Source organism: Nelumbo nucifera, chromosome 7 (genome assembly GCF_055504915.1).
Source record: "Nelumbo nucifera cultivar China Antique chromosome 7, China Antique-T2T, whole genome shotgun sequence".
In the NCBI taxonomy this organism is placed as follows: domain Eukaryota; kingdom Viridiplantae; phylum Streptophyta; class Magnoliopsida; order Proteales; family Nelumbonaceae; genus Nelumbo; species Nelumbo nucifera.
This window is the reverse complement of record NC_142655.1, coordinates 2558225-2580536: the sequence shown is the minus strand read 5'-3', so window position 1 is coordinate 2580536 and position 22312 is coordinate 2558225. Positions and strand designations below refer to the sequence as shown.

The 22312-nt window shown below is 38.1% G+C and overlaps 4 protein-coding genes and 1 pseudogene across 5 annotated transcripts; 1 reads left to right on the top strand and 4 right to left on the bottom strand.

Annotated features, from left to right (window-relative positions):
- Positions 1–84: 84 nt before the first annotated feature.
- LOC104597589 (uncharacterized) lies at positions 85–875 on the bottom strand. Its single transcript, XM_010259219.3, has one exon. The coding sequence runs from the start codon at positions 769–771 to the stop codon at positions 346–348; it is 426 nt and encodes a 141-aa protein (XP_010257521.1). The 5' UTR covers positions 772–875; the 3' UTR covers positions 85–345.
- Positions 876–9521: 8646 nt separating this feature from the next.
- Positions 9522–9917, bottom strand: LOC104597590 (calcineurin regulatory subunit CNB1-like). The gene has a single exon (XM_010259220.3). The coding sequence runs from the start codon at positions 9915–9917 to the stop codon at positions 9522–9524; it is 396 nt and encodes a 131-aa protein (XP_010257522.1).
- A 3739-nt stretch (positions 9918–13656) lies between these two features.
- Positions 13657–14237, bottom strand: LOC104597593 (uncharacterized). The gene is made up of 2 exons (XM_010259222.3): positions 13997–14237; positions 13657–13883 (listed from the first exon to the last, which is right to left on the bottom strand). The coding sequence occupies exons 1-2, from the start codon at positions 14123–14125 to the stop codon at positions 13809–13811; spliced, it is 204 nt and encodes a 67-aa protein (XP_010257524.1). The 5' UTR covers positions 14126–14237; the 3' UTR covers positions 13657–13808.
- Positions 14238–14325: 88 nt separating this feature from the next.
- Positions 14326–16835, top strand: LOC104597592 (pentatricopeptide repeat-containing protein At5g66520-like). The gene is made up of 2 exons (XM_088891294.1): positions 14326–14874; positions 15575–16835. Exons 1-2 carry the CDS (start codon positions 14336–14338, stop codon positions 16395–16397), a joined length of 1362 nt encoding a protein of 453 aa, XP_088747420.1. The 5' UTR covers positions 14326–14335; the 3' UTR covers positions 16398–16835.
- Positions 16836–19830: 2995 nt separating this feature from the next.
- Positions 19831–22055, bottom strand: LOC104597594 (AAA-ATPase At4g25835 pseudogene; annotated as a pseudogene). Its single transcript, XR_016078283.1, has one exon. The product of XR_016078283.1 is annotated as an AAA-ATPase At4g25835 pseudogene (transcript).
- Between the last annotated feature and the right edge of the window lie 257 nt (positions 22056–22312).

Sequence of the window (22312 nt, the reverse complement as noted above, 5' to 3'; positions counted from 1 at the left end):
TTTGACGATACTAATTGGTTTGTTGGTTCAAAGACAGATTGATCGGCAATTCAGCTGTTATCAAAACCCAGCAAAAGAAAAGAGTTGGTAAAAGTAAGCAATTATGCATTATTATTGTTTCAAGTAAGTAGTGATCGACAGAAAAAAAACGTGCAAGATCAATTACCGTCGCAGAATATGAATTCCAAACAAACAAACATCTCCCCCTCCACAGAAAAGAAAACATTCAAAGGACAAACCAAGCATTTTTAACATGTATATTAACAGACTCAGACTGAACAGAGAACTCACGTTAATGCAATGATAGATAGACAGATGGATTTAGTGGCGGGGGGTGATATGATTTCATGAGGCTTGCGTTATCTTTGATGCCTCGAGGTCAGCAGCTTTCTTGAGAAAGCTATTGTCATCGTCTTCGATAACCATCTGAATGGGTGAGTCGCCAAGGCCATCGGCGATGGCGAGCATGATCTTCTTCATCTCGGACCTGAATTCATCGCGATCGATGGTTCCATTGCGGTCGCAATCAAACTTCTCAAAGATGGCATCATAGAGCTGGGTGAGATCGTCGGGCTGGGTGGCCACATCGGATCCGTAATGGGTCTCGATGAGTCGGAAGGATTCGAAAGCCTTACGCAGCTCTGACCTGCAGAGGACACCATCGCCGTTGAGGTCTAAGGAGGTGAACCGCTCATCCACGCTCTTATTGAATATGTCCTCCTCGTTCACGAAGGATCGAACAGTGGGTCCATCTATTATCACAATTCCCATCCTTCTCTCTTGTTTTCAAGTTTTAGCACCGAAAGCCCACGGCACCCAGTTGGTTTTACTCTTGTGCCGGAGCGTTTGATTGTTTTTATTATCGGGTGATGCCTTTATCTTTGGAAAATTGAAATTCGACATTCGAGCAGAAATGTCCGTCTTTTAGTGTATGGCCGTGTTGGGAGGGGGGGTGTATTTTAGTCCAATGGAATTCGTGTCGTGGCTTTGTAATTGCAGATTTGCAGGTGTAGCACGAACTTAGTGATTAGTTGCGGTGAGATAGGAAGGGGGGTGTTGGGAAATGGCAATATTGACAGGCTCAACGTTGAAAAGTAGTAGAGTACATTGCCATTGGCATTGATGAAAATCATGAAAGAAAATAGGCGGAGGATTTGGGGGCCATTAATTAATTGTCTTGGATTTGTGGTTTCCACTTTTGTGATAAGGAATACACAAGGGGCTGATGAGTGGTGAGCACCTTATTCCAACTTTTAATCTTTTAAGTAGGGGTGTTAATGGTATTTAAAAATGTAATTTTGAATTCGATATTTGATATAATTGAATTAAATTCAGATAATTCGAATATCTAATCGGTTGAATTCGGATATTTTATTTTTACCGAATAATTAATTGGATTCGAATTTGAATATAACCTGATTCGATTTGATAAATATCCGAATTCGACCGATTATTTAATTCTTATATAAAAAATATTATATATAATTTATATATAATAATTAAGTTATATAAATAATTTATATATTTTATATCAATAAAATATTTATTTTATATATTTATTAATTATCTAAAATAATTAATTGATCAAATTCGAATTGAATTGAATATTTGAATATTTAATCGGATTTGAATTTGAATATTAATTTTCAATATCCATCTGATATTAAACCGGATTCGGATATTAGATTTTCTAATCGAATTCAAATTCGAATATTGCCTGATCCACTTCCAATTCGATCTGGGTTGTCAGCTTTGTAGATATATTACCAGAATATTGTCTTTGTGTTTCTTTTTAGAAGTCGAGAATATTGTCTAGTGGAGAGATAAATAGACTATGGTCTATGGGTGCTAAAATAATAATAAATAACAATAACTCAGCGCCTTTGCCCTTTCGAACTATGTTTATAGGAATTATGTTTCTAAATTTGTATTGAAAGTTTCAAGTGAAAAATACATTTTCTCTTTTTTGCCTTTTTGGCTTGAAAGTTTGTTGGTTGTTTGGGTCTCTACCTTTCTTTTGATTTGATTTGATTTTTGTTAGGTCAGAGGAACTAGAATTTTCATTCGGTGAGGGGAAGTGACTTGGTTTAGTTATGGTCATGTATACTTGTGTTATATTTAATGATTTATACAATTTTTTTTTGGTGAGGGGAGAATAATTTTAGGTGGAATGCCAAACTGTTTTACATAATTTTTTCTTGCATTTAACTTGTTTACTAGAGAATAAAAAAATAGTGTACCGAAAGGGTATTTTTATTGAAACTCTTTTTCTTCTTGTTTTTTATTTGGTAATTTAATAGGGAATGTGTTGTCTGGATCCACATGTGAGTATATGGAATTAAGAGTCTTATATTGAAAAAAAAAAAATAAAAGGATGTGTCCAATTGTTCTATGTAAGTCCCATCCATGTGTTCAAGCTCCCCCGTCTTTAACAACTCCTCTCATTACATAATCAGGGGGTAGAGTCAGGAATGGGCCAATTAGGGGGGGGGGGGGGGGGGGGGGGGGGGGGGGGGGGGGGGGGGGGGGCGGGGGTTTGGGCCATAGGGGGGCCATGGCTCCCTTAGGTCCCCCTAGCTGGCTCCGCCCCTATACACAATAGTGGTATCAAAATTGAAAATTGGGATGCACGTTTTAATGTATGGAGTGAAGAGTCTCACATTGGACAAAGAAAACAAATGCAATGACCAATTGAGTAGTGACTCGATTGGCATGTAGACTGGATAGTCCTAGAAGTGAAGTCGTTTCGAGCTCCACTATCAGCTCCCACCACCACACCTTTAAGAAGAGTTATTAGATTTTTGTTAAAAAAGTGTTGTACTATGCCAAGAAAAACGAAATATGACCCTATAAGGGCAACAGGTGATGATTCAATACAAAAAAAAAAAGAAGAAGAAATATAAGGGACTTGTATAAAAAGGATTGATATACAGCTAATGTCTTAATCTTTTGGGTTAAAGGTTGTGCCAAACTCTTGTGTGTTTGATTTCCTTAGTTTTGGCAATTTCTCGCATTACACAATAGTGGTATCAAAATCTTATGTGGTATCAACCTTTAACCTTAAAGGTTTAAGATCTTTGATTTTAGCAATTTCTCTCATTACATTACAGTGGTATCGAACTTTTATGTGTGGTATTAAAGGTTGTGCTAAACTCTTGTATGTAAGTCTTAGGTATATGTTTGAATTCATCAATTTTGATAATTTCTTTTATTACACAATAATGTATCAAATTTTTAAAGTGTAATATCAACCTTTAACCTTAAAGGTTGTGCCAAACTTTTGTGTATAAGTCTTATGTGTGTGTTTGCGCTCTTCAGTTTTGGGAATTCCTCTCATTACATAATAAATAGTGGTATCAACCTTTAACCTTAAATCTTGTGTCAAACTCATGTGTGTAGGTCCTACGTGTGTGTTTGAATTCCTTGGTTTTGACAATATCTTATGGCTTAGCAGTGGCGTCAAAGCTAAAGGCTAGGATGTATATATAGGTGTTGACAAATGCACTTGATGGCTCCTATGGCTTTGTTGACTTTCTCTAGTTATGTATTAAGAAAGAGTGGTTGATCTCTTCTATGAGAATGTGATTCCATAGTTGTTTCCTCTATGGTTTTATGAGCAAAGGGCTCTTGGTTGGTGCATGTTAAACTTAATGATATGATACCAATTATCATTTGAAGGTAGTATATTCAATATAAAAAAGATGTGATGGAGAGATTGTTGGGATGCATATGTGAATGTATGGGGTGAATAGTCTTGCATTGAAAAAATAAAAGAAATGCAAAGGGCTTATATACAAGGATTGACCAATAACTCAATGACTAAAATTTTTAGGCTAAAGGTGGTATTTAACTCTTGTGTGTAAATCCTATACATGTATTTGAGTTCTTTAGTTTTAGTGACTCCTTTCATTGCAGAATACATGCTACATTAGTTATCACGGCTTTAAAAAATTGTAATGACCCAACTCTATTAATGGATGAAATGCTAATGGTAGGGTAAAGTGCTAGAATCTAAAAGTTTAGGGGGATCTTTATCACAAAACAAAGTTCAAGGAGCTAAGTATCATTACCCCCAAGTGCAGAGTGACTGGTTGTAATCAACCATTTTTTTTGATAGTAAGGCTACGTTTGTTTGGGGTGGAAAATCGAATCGGGGTAAACTTTACACCCCAGTTCAATTTTATTGGCATTTGGTAAACATGTAATTTTACATTGAAAATTACATTTTGAATTTTATTTACATCGATAATCAATGTAATAAATACATCAAAATTATCGATGTAAAAGGTAACCACTCGCTCTCTTCTCCTTCTCTCTTCTTCTTCTTCCCCCTTTTTTTTCTCTTTCCGTTACCGTCTCTGCAACCAGTTGCACTGACAAATCTGAACCCCTGTGGCCTATTGGGTTGTTGTAGAAGTTGTGAGCTTTGTCGTTCATGGTGGATATCGTGTTTTAGGGCTTGTTACGTGGTTTTTACTTTCAAGGGTTTGGTTTGGTGGCGAGGTGAGACATAACAAAGAGGTCAAGAGAACGTGCCCGATATGAAATGGTAGGTTGTTTGGATTTTGTTATGCTTTTTTTGGGTCGTCCAACCAAGTCGAGATCGTCCAACTGAGTCGAGCAGTTGCAGCGGCCCCTCCGATTTTGTTTGATCTGTCTCTCTTTCTCTCTTCTCCTCATTTTTCTTCTTCTTCCCCTGCTTCCCTCTTCCTTTGTAGATCGTCTTCTTCTCCTCTGCACCGCCTCACCGAATTTACACCTTGACAACCAAACAAGGTAGGTGTAAATTTTCAAAATCAATCGGTTTTAATTTCCACCAATCACTAAATTGATTCATTTTTTTCTGTGGTATAAAATTTGAATTTACACCTCAAACAAATGCAATCTAAATAAAAAAAAAATCGAGGAAAAAAAAAGAAAAAAAATAAAGGTGATAAAAATCACCCACCAAAAAAAGAAAAACCCATCAGAAACCTCTACCTCAACTTCAAAGAAAACAAACTTATCCAAATCAAGTAAACAACTCCCAAACCCAAAATGAACACAAGCTGACATGCCCTGTAACTTCACCATACAAACTTCTTAGTAATTAATACCAAATTTTTGCTTTTTGGCTCAATAAAATTTTTAGTTTCACTAATATATTGCAATCATCATGATCATGATCATGATCATCATCTAAACCTTCCCAACTCGCAACTATATGGGGTTAGCTGCACGAGTCCTGTTTCGTCATTCCTTTTTGTTCAGTGGCACACCCAACTAGATTGTTGTAATACACAAACTAAATTAGTTTTATATCACGACTATCCAACCTGCTTTGGGGATACAAAATTCGTTTTAACTCCCCCTGAACTCTGTATTTCCTTCTTATTTTCTATCAAGCAAACCATATCCATTAAAAGAAACAGAAATTGAGGGAAGGTTCTAATGGAATTTCACAAATTTTATTAAAAACTTTCCCTCTTTATGTTCACTTATTATCAAACCAGACATAACCTATATCAGAAGATAAAAGAGAAACGCCAATCATAGCCTTTGGGTTGATTACATCTGGCTGAGAGAAAGTCTGGAGAGAAAAGTTTGTATGTTTTTTTAATTTTTTATTGCAGTTGGTGATAATCTTGATCTTAATAATCTGGATGATAGTTACACAGCTTATACTACTTGAGTCCTTGTCCATCTCTCATGGCAATAGCTCTTGTCATTTTCATTTGGTTGGGTTGCTTAGGCTTCAGCCTCAGTTCTTATAGCCCGCTTGAGAAGACTTCTGCATTGACTGAGCCACTTCAGAGAAGCTACCTGAGATATATCGGAAAGTCGATTTTATGATTTAGATAAACCTATTTTTGGCTTTCCTTTTTTTTTAATCAAACGTGGCTTTATAGCATTTCAGCTTTCTGGGTTTCTCTGCTCATACAATAATAGAAGCCGCTATGTGAAAGCCCTCCTAAAAGGGCATTTAATGACATGACCAGCCCCGGTAATTAGGGATGGCAATTTTTTCCACAAAAGCGGGTTCCCGATTTGATCTCCCAAACAGGGCAGATTTTACCCGACCTTAAACGGGGATGGATCGGGTTTGGGGGTTTTTCTTTTACCCTGAACCGGAGACAGGGTGGGGATGAGGTCTGCATATAAATCCCTGAACCCGACCCAACCCCGATTGTAAATTACAATAATACCCCTTATATATAGACATATGTGAGTTAGGTTTTGTATTTTGGGTTTCTCACTTCCAAACTTCTCGTCACTTTGTTGTTTGCTCTTCTCCAGTTCTCCTCTTCCTCTTCATAGAGCGCAATCGGTAGTTCAACTTCTCCCAAGTCAACCCCTACCAAAAACTAGATCGTAGTCCCATAAACAAGGGATGCAAATCGATCGGATTGGATTTGAATCAGGGTATATTATTTATTAGATTGGATCTTCTCGGATCGGATCCTATTATTCGATCTGAATTTGACCAAATAGGATCGGATCGGATAATGATCTGATCCATTTGCACCCCTACCATAAATCAACTAACGAGAAGAACATCGGTGGTGGAGTGTGGACTAGTGGCTCCATTCTCCTTCATTTCTCAGTTGGCTGTAGTAGTAGTGAGATTGTTTCTCCATCTCTTAGCTCCATACTTCAAAATCGCTCTGTATTTCTCCTAATCGTGTAAAGCTTTATTTGTGGCATGTGTTGGGAGATGGGGTCACTGATATTTGGAAGAGAAGCCTTTTGTGAGACAACCAGAGAGAGAGAGACAAAGTGATTTTCGAAATTGTGTGTGAAATGCTTGATTTATGCTCCTTAAATAGTTTCTAAAGAGTCATGGAGCAGAGGAAGGTGCTGGTTCAGAGAAGGCACATTGAATTGTGAGTGAAGTGATTTATGCTCCTTAAAAGCTAGTTAACAGTTAATGACCGTTAACTTTGAATTGTGGTTCTTGATCACACCCGATCGAATTGTGGCTGTTGATCACATCAACGGTCAACAAAGTGCACCTCTAAAGCACCTCATTGCGCTGCACACATGGCGCACACGAGTGCGTACGCGTTGCACGGTAGCAAGCCTCCATACTCTCATCTTTTATATCTAAGGAGTGTAAATCAACTCCTATTGAAAAGCCCAAAACAATTCTTGTAATTTTCCAATGTGGGATAAGTTAAAACTGATTTTAGTAAGAGAAAAACTATTTTTCAAAACATGTGTATAGATGTGCTTTGTCATATAATTGACCAATCAAACCCCATTAGATTTAATCTCTAATGAGATTAAAATCCAACAATATGTATTTAAGCCTTATAAGTTTGGAGATTTATTTTATATTTTATATATGTAGATTTATTGAGTCGTTGGGAATGGTGTATAATGAAGTTGATGGAAAAAATGGTGGTTGTTCAATGAAAAAAATGTCTAGAATGGTGTATAATGAAGTTTCTTTCTGCACGAAGAGCTTCCTGAACTCCAATTGAGCCGCTTTGAGTCTTTTGACTGATTGGCTCTAAATAAAATTTTCTATTAAATGATACACCTATTAGTAGACTTGTTCATGGGTTGGGTAGCCTGATGGCCCGGCTTGGCTCAAGTCATTATTTTTCGGTCTTGGACAAAATTTTAGGCCTACGGATTTGGGCTTGGGATTTTTCAAATAATCCCAGCTCGGGCCTGAGCCTGACTCGTTATTTTTTGGGCTTGGACAAAATTTTAGGCCCACAAGCTCGATTTCGAGCTTTCTCAAATAATCCCAGCCCAGGCCCGAGCCCAACCCGTTATTTTTCGGGCTTGGACAAAATTTCGGGTTCGCGGGCTCGGGCTTGGGCTTTCTCAAATAATCCCGGCCCAAGCCCAAGCCCAAGCCTGACCTGAAACTATTACATATAATAAAAAAACATTTATTTTATATATAATAAATATATATAATATATATTTGTTTTTTAAATTATTAATAAATATTAATTTACTATTAGGAAATATAAATTAATTGATTATTAAATTAATATAATATTAATTTATAAAATTATACTGAAAATAAGACATTTTGTATACAGATTAAGCTTCGAGCTCGAACTTCAGACTTTATATAAAGGCAGGGGCTTAAACTCAAAATCTAAGCGTGATGGTCAGGCTAGACTTGAGCTTGAACTACACATTTTCTATTGATAAAGAGGCAAAGCTCGGCCTGAGCCCGACCCATGATCAGGTCAGAAATCAAGAGATGCTTTCTGTAATTCTGTTCATATTAAATTGTGTACGGATAGTGTGTTTGACTATAACATTCACTTGAATCACTTCACTGGAGGCTGGGTAACTGAAATGACAATTGTTTGGAGCCAAAATGAGAAAATGACATAACAAAACCTGAAGCTAATCAAACCTGGGTAGGTGGTAATTCTGTTCATATTAAATTGGGAATGATTTCAGAGATTCATTTTTGTTTTATTTTTAGTCTTGTTTTGTTTTCTTGCATTGTAGGTAAAGTAAAATAAAACCTGAAGCTAATCAAAGTAAAACCAAAGCAACAGTGGACCACAATTTGCATTCTTATGCTTTTACTTTCATGCATTTGTATTAGTCTTATCCTAAAATCTGAAACCTCTTCAACTTTTATCAAGCTTAATGGAACTCTGTTTTTCTTCTTCTGATCTTCTTTTTGGTATTCCTGGTGTGCAAGAAGAATTAGGTATCATAGAGTGCAGTTAGATAATATAATGATATTTTAATCTATTATAATGCATGTACTTATGGCCTAGTCTTCTTCCCTTTAATCCCTTCCATTCATGAATCCTTTGTAGGTAGCAACATCTATGTTTTTGTGTGCAATTGTTGATCTTTGCCTCCAAAGTTTTCTAAAGTTATGGGCTGTAATTAGTTGACATGATGTTTCATGCTCATTTGAAAATACAATTAATTGTCTGATTCTTTTTTTCCATCTTTATTTTTATTTTTGAGTGTCCATTTTATTACTCTAAAAATACTTTGTGCATTAACTCATTTAGGCCATTGAATAAATGAACAGATGATAACCTTGGATTTGAATTATCTCAGTATCTATATAACCTGGGATTTCAAGTTTCAACAAAGCTTGGCTGGTTGCAGGGTGGGGATATGTCCGGGATTCTCCATCCCCAAGTTCAGTGGTTGCAGAGCGGGGATATGTCGGGGATGGGTTAAGGGATTTTAGCCACGGGACAGGGATGGGGAGGGGCGAGGGGGTGACCTGCCCCATACCCGTCCCGTTGCCATTCCTACTGGCGATGCGGTTTGTGTAAATATTTAAGTTTTTTTTTTTCCTTTTTTTTCAAAAAGAAAAAAAGAAAAAAAAAGTAAGTCATGACTCATGAGAGAAATTAAGAAGGCAATCAAAGGGGCAAATTAAAGGCACTAATTGTTGCTCTAATTTATATTGATGCAAAATCATTATGGAGGGTTACAAACTTACAATTAATTAGCTGAAACTGAAAGCCTTCAATTAACATTTATGTGCATACACGAGAAATCATAAATTAACATAAGAATTACATAAAGTTTCTTCAACCCTTTTTGGCAGATTCATGTTCAATGGCTTTCATGAGGAAGCTATCATTGTCCAGTGCCACCTGAACCGGCAAATCACCAATTCCACGGCCAATGGCGAGCAGGATCTCCTTCATCTCAGTCATGAATTCCTCTCGGTCAATGGTCCCACTATGGTCCCTGTCGAATATATCAAACACGATATTGTAGAGGGTGGTCAGGTCGTCCTCTGGTCTCGATTCCTTCCCCAATGACAACAGGCAATCGAACTCCTTCCTTAGCTCTTCACGGGAAAGCACTCCATCACCATTTTCGTCCAGTTTTGCGAAATGTTCGTTCACACATTTGTTGAAGGCCTCGCTGTCTTCAACGAAGTCTCTCAATGTTTGGCTACTAAGGAGGGCAACGCTCATTGTTTTTTCTGCTGCTGCGTTTGCCTGATGTGTGACGGAGATGGAGGACACACAGTACTCTTCGTTTTCAGCTGTTTCGGTGCATGTTTTTCCATTATATACTGGATTATTTGCCCATTTCCAATCTTAGGGAGTTGGTTGGGCAAATGGAAGGTCTGTGTATGTCTTCCATCCTCATAATTCCATCTGTCATCATTTGAGCCGGTAACCTTTTCTTTTCCTTCCCTTTTTCTTCGGGGTGAGGGAGGGGACACAGTCGGACAGTCGGACAGTCGGACAGACGGACGAGGACGAGCGCTTTTTAACTTCTACGCACCCATCGCATATGCCTATGCCATGGTTAAAGGCATGTTAGAGTCCTCCCCTTTTAAACATGTGGCATGGTATTAATTGAATCCAAAAGGTAGGTAATTTTATTATAAACATTCTCACTAAACTCCTATTTAACTTAACACATGTTTATTTATAATCAATTAAATATAAAGAATGGAATCCATTAAAAGATTATTACAAATTTATCTTTATTTTTAAATGATTTTTTTTTCAAAAAATAAAAAATTCTGTTATCAATGAATTTCCCTCTTTTAATTAGTTTCTTGGAATATAGCCGTTATAATCGGTTTGGTCGGTTTGGATCCGTCGTACAGACTGACCCATTGACAGTTTGAAACTCTTCTTCAAGAACATGGGTCAATGTCGTAAGACATGATAAGATTTTTTTTTTTTTTAAAAGTACGAACAGGCCCAATGCAAATTTCTGAATTCCATTACATATCTATAAACATTTAAAATATCAAATACCCTACTCTATGCACCAAATCCATTTTTCTAAAGGTAACATACCAATTGTTTTGGGCGTGATTTTCCTCAATTATTATTTTTTTTAAATGAAACCCCGTCCATCAATGTTGCATGCTTTGTTTTAGTATATAGATACAGAGTGTAAGTTTTCTTTCATTCTCTTCCCTTTCCACGTTTCCATCTTACTCGCATTGACGTTCAAGCCATGCCTCTGAGTCTCTGACCATGAAATTAATAACTTAGTACATAAAATTAATTATTCAATTCATTAATTTTTGTATGTATAATTAATATATAAAACAAAAGTTATTAAGTTTATAAAAAGAAATACAAAATGATTCAATAATTATTAAAAATGATTATTTCAAAAAAAAAAAAAGAAAATGATTGAATAATTAGTAAAACGGTTAAATAATTGGATTAATTAACTTCATTAAGTTACCTTAGATTTATTAGTCAAATAAAACTAATAATTTAATTTAAGTTAATTAAAATGTGATAAAAAATTAAAAACAACTATTTAAATAAAAATTAATTGGATATGTATTACATGTATAAAATGTAATTGTCTACGTTAGCATCTCCTCTCCATCCTTCTACACTATTTGTCAAAACTTACATTTTTCTTTTAAATTTTTTAACATTATCTATAATTCTATACTCTCACAAAATACTCAATTATCTAATGCTTCTTCCTAAAATATCTTTACCTTCCTAAAATACTCAAATTAAACTTACCAATACATGTACTGAATCTCAAACAAAATAATAGTTGTCCCATACTTAGGATTTTGCCACGCCTACTACTCCATAGACTAAAAAGAAGAAAAAGCATAAATTTTTAATTGCAAATTAAACTTGATTAATTTTCTTAATTAAATAAGAAACCAAAGTCAAATTTATCATATAAGCGTAAGTTGTGAATCTCAAATGAAATAATAAATACTATGGGTCATTTTTTAGATAAAATATGGTAAATTTCTTAAATCAAATAAAAGTTTATAAAAAGAAAATAAAATACTTAATCTAAATTTCTAATATAGATTATTTAAAAAAAATTGAAATAGTTCATATTATGAACCTATACTTAGTACGGGGTCATGCGTAGTCAGTCATCAGGTTCATAGTGGCAAGTGAATGTCCTGAGAATTAAACCAGGTCATACTTAATGATCCAGAAAAAAAAAAAAAACGAAAAAGGATAATCCATTTGAGATTGGGTGGTCTGCTGGATCAGGGCGTCAGGCTAAAAAACTATGTCCAGGCTTGATGCTGGACTGAATATGAATTATAAGCGGAGCCCGCCCGTCTGAAACCTGAAAGGAAAATTCATGGCTCCTTGTTTGGCTTGAATGGCTCTGCCTTTTTGTCTTTCTGTGGATAGGGGTGTTCCATCCGTAATGGATTTACATTAGATTGGGTCGGATTGAACCAACGTCTGCTCCATTGATAGAAGATAAGAATACAGGTGTCAATATATTAGGTTTGGGTTGGAACCAAATCTAAATTAAAAGCAATTTGAACAGATTGGACGGTCCAGACATTGAATTGGACTGGTCCAAAATGGTCCAAAGTATTCACCGGATTGGACTGATCCTGGTCCACCGGTAATAGACTCACATTGGACTGGATCAGATTGGACCAAATCTGGTCTAATTGACACCCCTAGTGGGAGTACCCCGGTTTTCGTTCCGAAAGGGCATGGTTCCCTGGGTCACTGAGATTTTGTAAGGCCTTGCAACCTTAGTCCTTCTGGACATGGTTAACAGGGAAAATGGGGAGCAGGAAGAAATATGTAAAAATTAAAATGTGCTCTGAGACTGAGTAGCTCAGTAGCCACATTAGAATCATAGAAGTTCTGCCAATTTCCAACAGTTAAGAGCATGCAGCTGGCTGGCAAGAATATTCAGGAATCAGGAAATTGATCGAGTTGAGTCGGTATATCAAATCAAATTAATACCTAACTGGACCTTGTTCAAGTCATAACCTGTAGAAAATATCAGTCATCTAACACCCTCTTTGTAATGGGTTTCTTTTTTATTCTATTTTTGATGAGAATAACTGCACTTGTTTTAATATCTTAATTACTACATGAATAATTCTATTACTCTCATATTCCTCCTCATGTACCTAAAAGGCCTAGTGTTCTTGAAGATGCCATCTCCAATTAAGAATAACTTTTTGGACTTAAATTTACCTGTGCGACTATGACATTCCCAATTCTTCCAATGATGTTTTCCCTCATGAACCTCATATGCCTATTCTCCTCATGCTTTTCTCAAAATGACAATACCACTGTTGCATATGCCATTCAATTTACCCTCTTTAGAATTAAATACTGGACTTGCTTAATCTGTTTTCACAGAGCAGCTTCCCCTTTCATAACTCCCCAAGAAAGAGAAGGAAGACTCTAAAAATACCTGTTCTTTCAATATGCCTTGTATTATATCAGGCTATTGTTCATATAAACCACCCCACTAAGATCTCTCAGATCTGAAAGGAGAGCTTTTCATTGTTTTTTTGTTTCATTCACTCATCATCCCTAACTTGGTCTGAAAGATAAATTGTGTATCTTTTTTTCTAATGAGTTATTTTATACTTCCATTCATTCAAACTTCTTCAGGCTCTATCTGAATTATAATTATGTGGAACTTAACAGGTTGTCCCTGCAATAATAACCCACAACCATGCCAACAGTCCCAAGATTGTTGATGATAAATAAGCCATTGTTCTTGCAAAAAAAGTTAGCACTTAGATTTGGCTAAATAACTGTGAAGTCTCTGCAGCATCACACATTTGATTCATGTTCAAAACATACTAAAAAGTTAGCCAAAAACCAGCTGACTTAAGTCAATAACTTAATTTCCAGGGGATTATCATCTCTGATATCAGTGCTAGATATTAAGGAAAAATAGAACTGTAGATGCAATATCATGGTAGAGATGAACAGTTCGTTATGATAGCAAATCATTCATTGAAGTGCAAGAATTTGATTCAATTGTACATGAAAAAATAAAAATACCCCAAAAGCATTCAATTCAATTCAATTGAAACAAATGCCAAAAGTTCCACGATCCAAAACCCCAAAATTTCAGGACTTCCATTTAGGAAAAGGGGGAAGTCGCAGGACGGCTTCCTCCGTCTCAATTGGGTCTGATCGCAGTATCTGCCAAACAATAAAAAAATTTACTACAAATACATAAAATAATCATGTAATTTATCTCTAAATGCAGCAAAACTCAATGAAGTGCCATCTAGAGAGAGAGAGAGAGAGAGTACAGGATCTTGAAGGATTGGCTTTGTGTCATCTTTAGCTGGTCTGAATGGAGGCTTTTGCGGTTTGTCACTGAAGCTCTTAGTTTCGCCTTCGCTCTCGCTTGTTTTAATCAAAATCTCTGAACCTTTCATGGTTTCTACTTTCTAGGGCTTTCTTCTTTGCTTTCTTCTTCCCACCCTGGAGACTGACTACCTTCTCGAATATAATGACGTAATGGTGAAGGGTATTTTGGTAAACTTAGACGTGTTTATTTGTCTCTATGAAGACGAGACCAATGGATTTTCTATTATTCTTTGCTAGACTATCACTGGTGTGTTCTTCAAAAATTTCTCCACTGTGTGATGATTTCCCGCCAACTTCCATCCCTCTTCCTGCGGTCCAAAACTACCATCCATCTACTCCAGATTCATTGTTTGATCCTCAAAACCGCTCTCGATTTTGACCCCCTCTCCGTATCGGGGTTTATATCGTCTGCTTGTTCCATTTCAGTTGATTTTGCCCGGGTATTCTTCGATCGCCTCCCCATTTCACCGCCTCTCTTCAGTTGGAATTCAATCATTAGACAATATGCGAAGAGCCCACAACCTATTGAAGCCGTGAAGCTGTTCTCGGGACTGCTCCGGACAGGAATTAGGCCGGACAACTTCACATACCCTTTTGTTCTTAAAGCGTGTGGCCGTTGTTCCATGTTAGAGGAAGGAGGGGCAGTGCATTCCTTGATTTTCAAGACGGGATTATATTCAGATCGATATATAGGGAATACCCTCTTGAGGATGTATGCTGCTTGCAGTGCCATTGGGTTTTCAAGACAAGTGTTTGACGAAATGACTTATAGAGATGTAGTTTCTTGGAGTTCTATAATAGCGGGATATGTTGCTTGGTAGGCATTAACGCTCCAACCATTGTATTTTTGGTATTGTTTTATGGTAGCTACAACCCATTGAAGGATGTCTCCAACCTAGCTTCCATATATGAGAGTTCAAATCAGCCCCCACAAGACTGCCACAACGTCCCACAGCACATCCCCGCCGTGTATTGGGCTGTGGAAGGTTGTGGGGCGCAGTCTTGTGGTGTGGGGGGGGGGGGGGCTGATTTGATCTCCATATATGAAATATAGACACTATAAATGTGACATTGGAATTGCATGCATAAATTGTGAAAGGGGCTGATTTGATCTCCATATATGAAATATAGACACTATAAATGTGACATTGGAATTGCATGCATAAATTGTGAAATGATACAAGGAATATGTCTCATAACCAGTGTTTTTCTGTATAATGGATATTCTAGAGTAAATTTTTGTTTTGTTTTGTTTCTTTTTTTCTTTAATTTTAAACTTCAGTTTATCATGTCCCTGCCAGAAGTTGGAACTTGGAAAGTATGTCTTAACAGACTGAAAGAAGTTGATAAACTAAGATGCTACGACTATATCGTTGGGCCAGTTCTGGACCTGGATGTCATTGACCCATATAATATATGGTTCCAATGTTTAAAAATAGTAACCATTTTCTTAATGAAATTACTATAGTTCCATTTATCTGTCATTTAAGCATCCTCTTACAAGTCAATTAATGCAGCAACTTGCCTTTGAATGCTTTGAGGATGTTCCAAAACATAAAGCTGGAGAATGTGCAACCTAATTCTGTCACTTTGGTAAGCTTACTTTGTGTTTGCACTCGTCTGGGAAGTCTGAGCATGGGAAAGTCGGTTCACTCTCAAATTGTTATTAATAATATTGAATTGGATATTGCACTAGGAACTGCTCTCCTCGAGATGTATGCCAAGTGTGGGAATATAGAAAAAGCATTGCAAGTTTTCAGCTCCATGAGTGAGAAGAACTTGCAGACATGGACAATCATGATATCTGGCCTTGCTGATCATGGCCGTGGGGAAGATGCTATTGCCTTGTTTAGCCAAATGGAAAAAGATGACATGAAGCCTGACAGTATGTCATTTTCATGCATTTTATGTGCTTGCAGCCACTTGGGTTTGGTTGATGAAGGCCTACAGTATTTCGATAAGATGGTGAAAATATATAATATCATCCCAACAGTGGAGCACTATGGTTGTATGGTGGATCTGTTTGGACGGGCTGGGAGGGTTGAGGAAGCTTATGAGATTATTAAGAAAATGCCAATAGGCCCCAACTCAGTTATACTAAGGAGTTTCATAGTTTCCTGCAGAAATCATGGCTGGGCTCCTCCTGTAGATGAGGACTTTAGCAAGATTCTGCTTAAAGTTGAGCCTGAACTTGGAGCTAACTATGTACTTGCTGCCAACGTGTCTGCTGTGACTGGTCATTGGGATGATATGGCACGTTTGAGAATAAGTATGAAAAAGAAGGCTTTGAAGAAGGTTCCGGGATGCAGTTGGGTGGAACTGAATGATAGCATTGCATAAGAATATACAGACTACAGAGGGAGCTGAACATATTATTACTTATCATTGTAGGCAACTAAAAGAGCATTTTTTATTTTCTCATTCTTGTGAGAAATGAGGATGGGAAGTGGAGAGTGTTAAAATCATAAGGGAGAGATTCCGGTAATGTCATATTAAGATATATCAGCATAGAAGAATGACAAGACAATACTTCATGAAATCTTCATATTCATGTTACTTCATGAAAGGAACAAGACAATGCTTCTTAGAGTAAATCTCGACAGAAACAATGCCTGGAAGCAAGTTTGAAGATGTTTCAAAGTTTCTTTCCTTATTTGTAACCATTTATGTTCAAAGATTTAATTTCTGCCCCCATGACATACTTGGAACTCAGATAGTTAAGTACGTATTGTAATCATGAAATCTGAGGTTAAAGGTTATCATTTTTATCTATTCAAATCATCTGCTCCTGTATTACAACAAAAGGTTATAGTTTGATGTATACTGGACCATATGCCATTTATTCTGGCTTTGTTACCAAGCCAAGATGTTAGTACATTAAATGGTTTCAAGATGGGAAAATGAAGTGTGATGGAGCATAATGCATGGTTACAGAATTGTTTTCCTCCTTTTTTGTATCTCCATTGTATTGTACACCCATCATAACTATTTTCAAGGGCATATCTTCCATCAGATTATGAGCTTTTTCTTCTTCTCTCACTACCTCATCTGAGAAATCTTTTCTCCTTCCCTCTATTTAGAGCCTTCAACTTGTATATCAGTTCCAGCCTTAGTCTTTGTTGAACTTTTGGGTTGATTTTGGATATTGATTTTTCCCCTTTCCCTTGTGCTCCCAAGGGATTATGGATATTAAAAGTAGGTTATACATAGGAGAAAATCTTCTTTGAGCAGGATTTTGCATGAATTTAGAGCTTCATTAAAAGAGTCACTCGATTGATTAGTCTTGGATATCTATAGAATTTTAGGGATCTAGAAAGAGGTCAGTTGGTTCTGATTAGTCTTTGATTCACTTTTTGAGCTAAAACCTGGTATTGAACTCAGGCCAGAGGCTGAAGGACAATTGATTCTCAACTCTAAGAATAGAGTTGGGGTCCCAATTACATTGCTAACATGGTTTGTACAGTATGACATGTTATGAACCTTGCCCCAAATAAACCTGTGTAAGCCCCTATCTTTTCCTTCAAACCAAGCACAGCCTTAGCGTCTGAGTTGCAGGGAATTGCTTTTCTTCATGTTCCTAGCCAGGGAGGCCAATGTAGTGGTCCATAATATTGCCTCTAAGGGGGTCTGGTCTAAGGGCCCGTTAGATCTCAGGCCCGCATTTTGTGATTGGCTATGGAGCCTAAGTTCAGTGGATGTATCCCACCGTTCTATTAGGCTGTGTTTGGTTTGAAGGAAAAGGTAGGGAAACATATACAATGTTAAAGTTTCCCTGCCTTTCCCTTCCTTTCCCTACCTTTTCTTTCAAACCAAACACAGCCTTAATGGATGTTCTTTTTGTGTGTGTGTGCGCACACACACACACAAAGTGGTTCTGTTTCCCGGTTGTGAAGCGAGGGATAGAGTGACTGTGGGGCATAGCACACTAGGAGACTGGATTAATGGAAAGAAATGGTTGTGCAGTGGGCTGTATAACTCATAATAACACCCCATGCCAGCCATAAGGTGTTCTATGCCCCACAACCAATCCATCCTGCAACTGTGAGCCTTTTGGGAGGGCTTTCATGCAGTGGCTTCTGTGTTGTAAGGTAGCAAACCACTTTTGCTAGACGGTGTTGTAGTGCTGTGCTGAAACAACAAAATCAAAACCTTTGATGTATTTATATGGCCTCACGGCCCTCACCTTGAATTAGATGAAGTGATGTCCTGGTGAGGCCACGGCAATACATCTAAGGTCATGATTATCAGCTTTAGCCCTGTGCTACAAGACTGTCATAGCAAAACTGAGCTTGTAAGGTAGGCCCCAAATGTTTGGTGAAAAACCCAAAAGGCCCAAAAATACTTTGGATTGAGCTGAAAAATCAACTTTGTAATGAAGTTAGTTTTGATAACTTGTTCAAAGCGGCTCAGTCAATGTAGCTCGATCAACACCGGAGGCGGTAAGGCTCAAGACAACACTTGCCTATTAGACATGTTTATGCATGATTGGTCAAGACACCAACACTGTTGCATTTTCTTTAATGTCGTGATTTATGTTTGTCTTAAACCACCTCAGAAGAAAATTAAATCATTATGCCACCGCAAAGGCCGAATAAAAAGGTTTGCAGTTTCTGGTGACCCACAGTTACAAAAAGTTATAGGTCTCTTTGAAGAAATTGAGTTATTAGGCTCTTGATATTGTTTCAGGTCATGGGGTATTTCTCTGCAATAACGTATGAGTGCCAAAACATGAAAATAAAGTAGCCTTTATGATTCTGAACTCTCTTCCTCCAGCCTTGATCTAGGTTTTACCCCTTGCTTAATTAAGTTACCATCAACAATATTCAACTAGCAAGTAAACCAATGGGATGCAATGGATTTGATAGATGTTTGGTAAGGTTTGGATTGATAAATTTGGTCTTGGACTGGCCCTTAATCTGATTTGATCCATCTCATTTGTATCCTTGCTTTATTAGAGAGAGAGAGAGAGAGATTAAATTAAAACGGATTAAAAATAAAAGGAGGAATTTAATACGGGAGGGAACGGAGATGTTACAAACATCTAGCAGGGAGAGAGAATTTTAAGAATGATGTTATGAGAAAGAGTAATGTTGAGTTTTATTAGACAAAATTAAGACCAGTGTTTAATATGATTTTTTATATATTTAATTTAAATATAAATGACCACATGTATGAAAAATGAAAGGATAAATAGCTTTTTGTGAGCACTGATGAGGTGATAGGATTCTTGGCTTCCTTCCTCTATATTATATAGATATAAATTTGATAGCCATGAATATAGGCCAGAGACATTCAGGCTCTGTTTGGTTGCATACAAAAGGAAGGAAAACAATTGATCTTCTTAAAATTGCCATTTTATGTTGTTTAATCATGTGTAAAATTTTCACCAAATAAAAAAAAAAAAAAATCCTGTGGAAAACTAACATATATATTTCAACAGGTCAATGCTAATGGTAAGAAAATGAGACTCCTGATTTTATGTTAGTTAGCCATCTACATTTTTGATCACTCAATATGTTTCTCAGATACAAAAACATGTTTTTCAAGCAAATAATAACTCATATATCTCTTTAGTAACAATCTGTTTCCTGGGTCTTTTTTCTTCCTACGTTAGTTACCATAAAAAAATAGAATCACCATAAACCTTCTGTGGTCAGAAAATTAAACCATAATCAAAGTGCCAAACGCATGTATTACAGCTATTTGAAAAGCCCATCGATTCAATTACTTTCACATTTCTCCACAAAACAAAAACGTAGGGTTCACGTTAGGCTTGTCATACATCTCTTATCTCTCTACTCTATAAAACATAAGCAAGAAGAAGATTTGACACAGACAGAGATGGACCCAGAAAAACTGTCCTATATAGGGAAGATAAAGATAAAGATACATAGAGGACCCATCTCATATATGATATATCAATATCCTATGTGGGGTTTCTGATAGTAAATATTGGGTGGGACCGGCCGGTCGCCGGTGCACCTCTCTATTACGTTCTCTTCACTCTTCACAGTGCATGACCGCATGAACAGTGATCCATCAATTGGCTACGTGCATGGCATTCATTACTACCCTCCACCTCCATCTCAGTTGTTTGGTCTTATTATTAATCAATAGCCATCATACATACATCATTCCACAATCTCATTCTTCATCTCTGCTCTTTCTCTGGTAATCCAATTGTTGTTACAGAGAACCCAAAATCCCCGGTCAAAAGGTGGGGCTCTCCGTTCTCAAGAAATAAAAAAGAAAAAGAGGAAAAGCCTGCACTATCGCCTCAGGCCACAGCATACAGAGAGACAAAGAGAGAGAGAGAGTGACTGAGCTCGTGAGTGAGAGGGCTAGACTTTAGAGTTAGACACCTCTCCTCCCGGAGTCCGATTTGGTCAACGATTTTAGCCGCACCAGAAACTTTACTTTCTTCTCCCATGTGGATCCCTCTTTCCTCCTCTTCCCGCCTATTCTCCCCGGAGAAGAATCCCAATTTTCCGGCGATTCCAATAGCATCCTGTCCACGCTCTCCGGCGTTCTCGCTGCATCTTCCGGTGCCCGAGGACATCCTTCCGTTGGATCGCGGTCTCCTCTCAAAATACTTTCCTGCAGAGCTGATATCACCGCTTTAATCGCTGCATCAGCATCTCTCCTGTTCCTTAACAGGATTTCTCCGATCTGAGCTGGTGTTAGAGCACCACCGGCTCTGATGCAACTCTCCACCACCTCGAACAGTATGTGAGACTCTACTCCAAGGTAGTTCTTTGCCAAAGCCTTAAACGCATGGACTCCACACGTGCCGAGTCTAACGTGCACGTCCATGCGTCCACATCTAACAAGCGCCGGGTCAACATTGTCCCTGTGATTCGTAGTGAAAACGATAATCCTCTCCTCCCCGCAGCATGACCAAAGACCATCAGTGAAGTTAAGCAGTCCCGAAAGCGTGACTCGTCCGTTTTCCTCTCCGTCTTCGCACCGCCGGTGGCTCTCCGGCATCGGTGTAGATGATTTTTTCCTCTTTGAGAGTCGGTCCGCTGTTAGATCGAGCGAACAATCGATATCTTCAATGACGATGATCGAACGGTTTGTCGTCTGTATCAGCAATGCTCGTAGCTCCGAATTATCTGAAACCTTCGTTAACTCGAGATCGTAAACGTCGTAACACAAGAAATTCGCCATGGCAGCAATCAAGCTTGATTTGCCGGACCCAGGAGGCCCATACAACAGATACCCTCGTTTCCACGACCGTCCAACTCTGTGATAAAAATCTCTCCCGTTAGCGAACGCCGTTAAGTCTTCCGTTAACTGTTCCTTCAACTCGGGCTCAAGCGCGAGAGTTTCAAACGTGGAAGGGTGGCGGAAGGGAACAGAGACCCACCCCGACTCGTAGGAACCATGGCCATTGTTGGTGTAGAGTCGTCGCTCGCGTGAGACGCGTTCGAACTCCTCGGCGCGAGAAGAGACAAATTCAAGGTAGGACGACAAGAGGGCCTGCCGGTGCCGCTTGGGGAGCTTGAGCGAGAAGCTGCGCTTCTCCTCCAGTGAGTCTTGTACGGTATCGACGTGGTGTGTCCAGGAGACACGGTGACCGTTGAAAGAGTCATGAACGGTGTGATTGGGTGCAACGGTGAAGGAGATGCAGTTGGAGGTCTTGGAACGAGTAAGAGTGAGGCGACGACAGGTTGCAGAAGGGTCGATGGAGTTGAGGTAGAGGTTGACATGGCGATAGAGGTCGTTGACATCGACGCCGCAGTAGCCATTAAACTCAGGGATCTCAAAGTAAGAGTATGGACTGAAGAAATCTTGTAGGGACTCGTAGAAGGAGTGAAGCAGAGAGAGGAGTTGTGAAGGCAGGACGTTCTGAAGGACTGTGAGAAGCCCCAACAACGACCACAGCTGTGATAAGATCTCCATTGTAAGCTTCTTTCTTTTCTTTTTCTTCGTGTTCTCTTCTCTCCTTGTTTTTGTCTCTCTCTGATCCGTTTCTCTTTAAGTGCTTTTATATGTGAATAGAAGAAGACAAGATAAAAGGGTGATGGGCAGTGTGGGAAGTTTTAATTCTCTACTGTAGATAAAGAGACTGTTTGTTCGGCAAAAGCACTAAAGATAAAGCGAAAGCTGAAGGTGAGGCAACTCCTCTTCTTTTTTCCTCCCTTCTTTACTTCAATTACAGGGACAAAGAGAGAGAGAGAGAGAAATGGTTTGGGCCGGTTGGCCCGGCCACACGCATGCACGCTCACACGGAGAGGTGCGGCTTTTGCTTT

Coding starts and splice junctions, on each gene's coding strand:
- LOC104597589 (XM_010259219.3), bottom strand. CDS start 771: ATGGGAATTGTGATAATAGATGGACCCACTGTTCGATCCTTCGTGAAC.
- LOC104597590 (XM_010259220.3), bottom strand. CDS start 9,917: ATGAGCGTTGCCCTCCTTAGTAGCCAAACATTGAGAGACTTCGTTGAA.
- LOC104597593 (XM_010259222.3), bottom strand. CDS start 14,125: ATGAAAGGTTCAGAGATTTTGATTAAAACAAGCGAGAGCGAAGGCGAA. Junction 13,884..13,996: donor AGCCAATCCTTCAAGATCCT/GTACTCTCTCTC, acceptor ATTGTTTGGCAG/ATACTGCGATCAGACCCAAT.
- LOC104597592 (XM_088891294.1), top strand. CDS start 14,336: ATGATTTCCCGCCAACTTCCATCCCTCTTCCTGCGGTCCAAAACTACC. Junction 14,875..15,574: donor ATAGCGGGATATGTTGCTTG/GTAGGCATTAAC, acceptor CAATTAATGCAG/CAACTTGCCTTTGAATGCTT.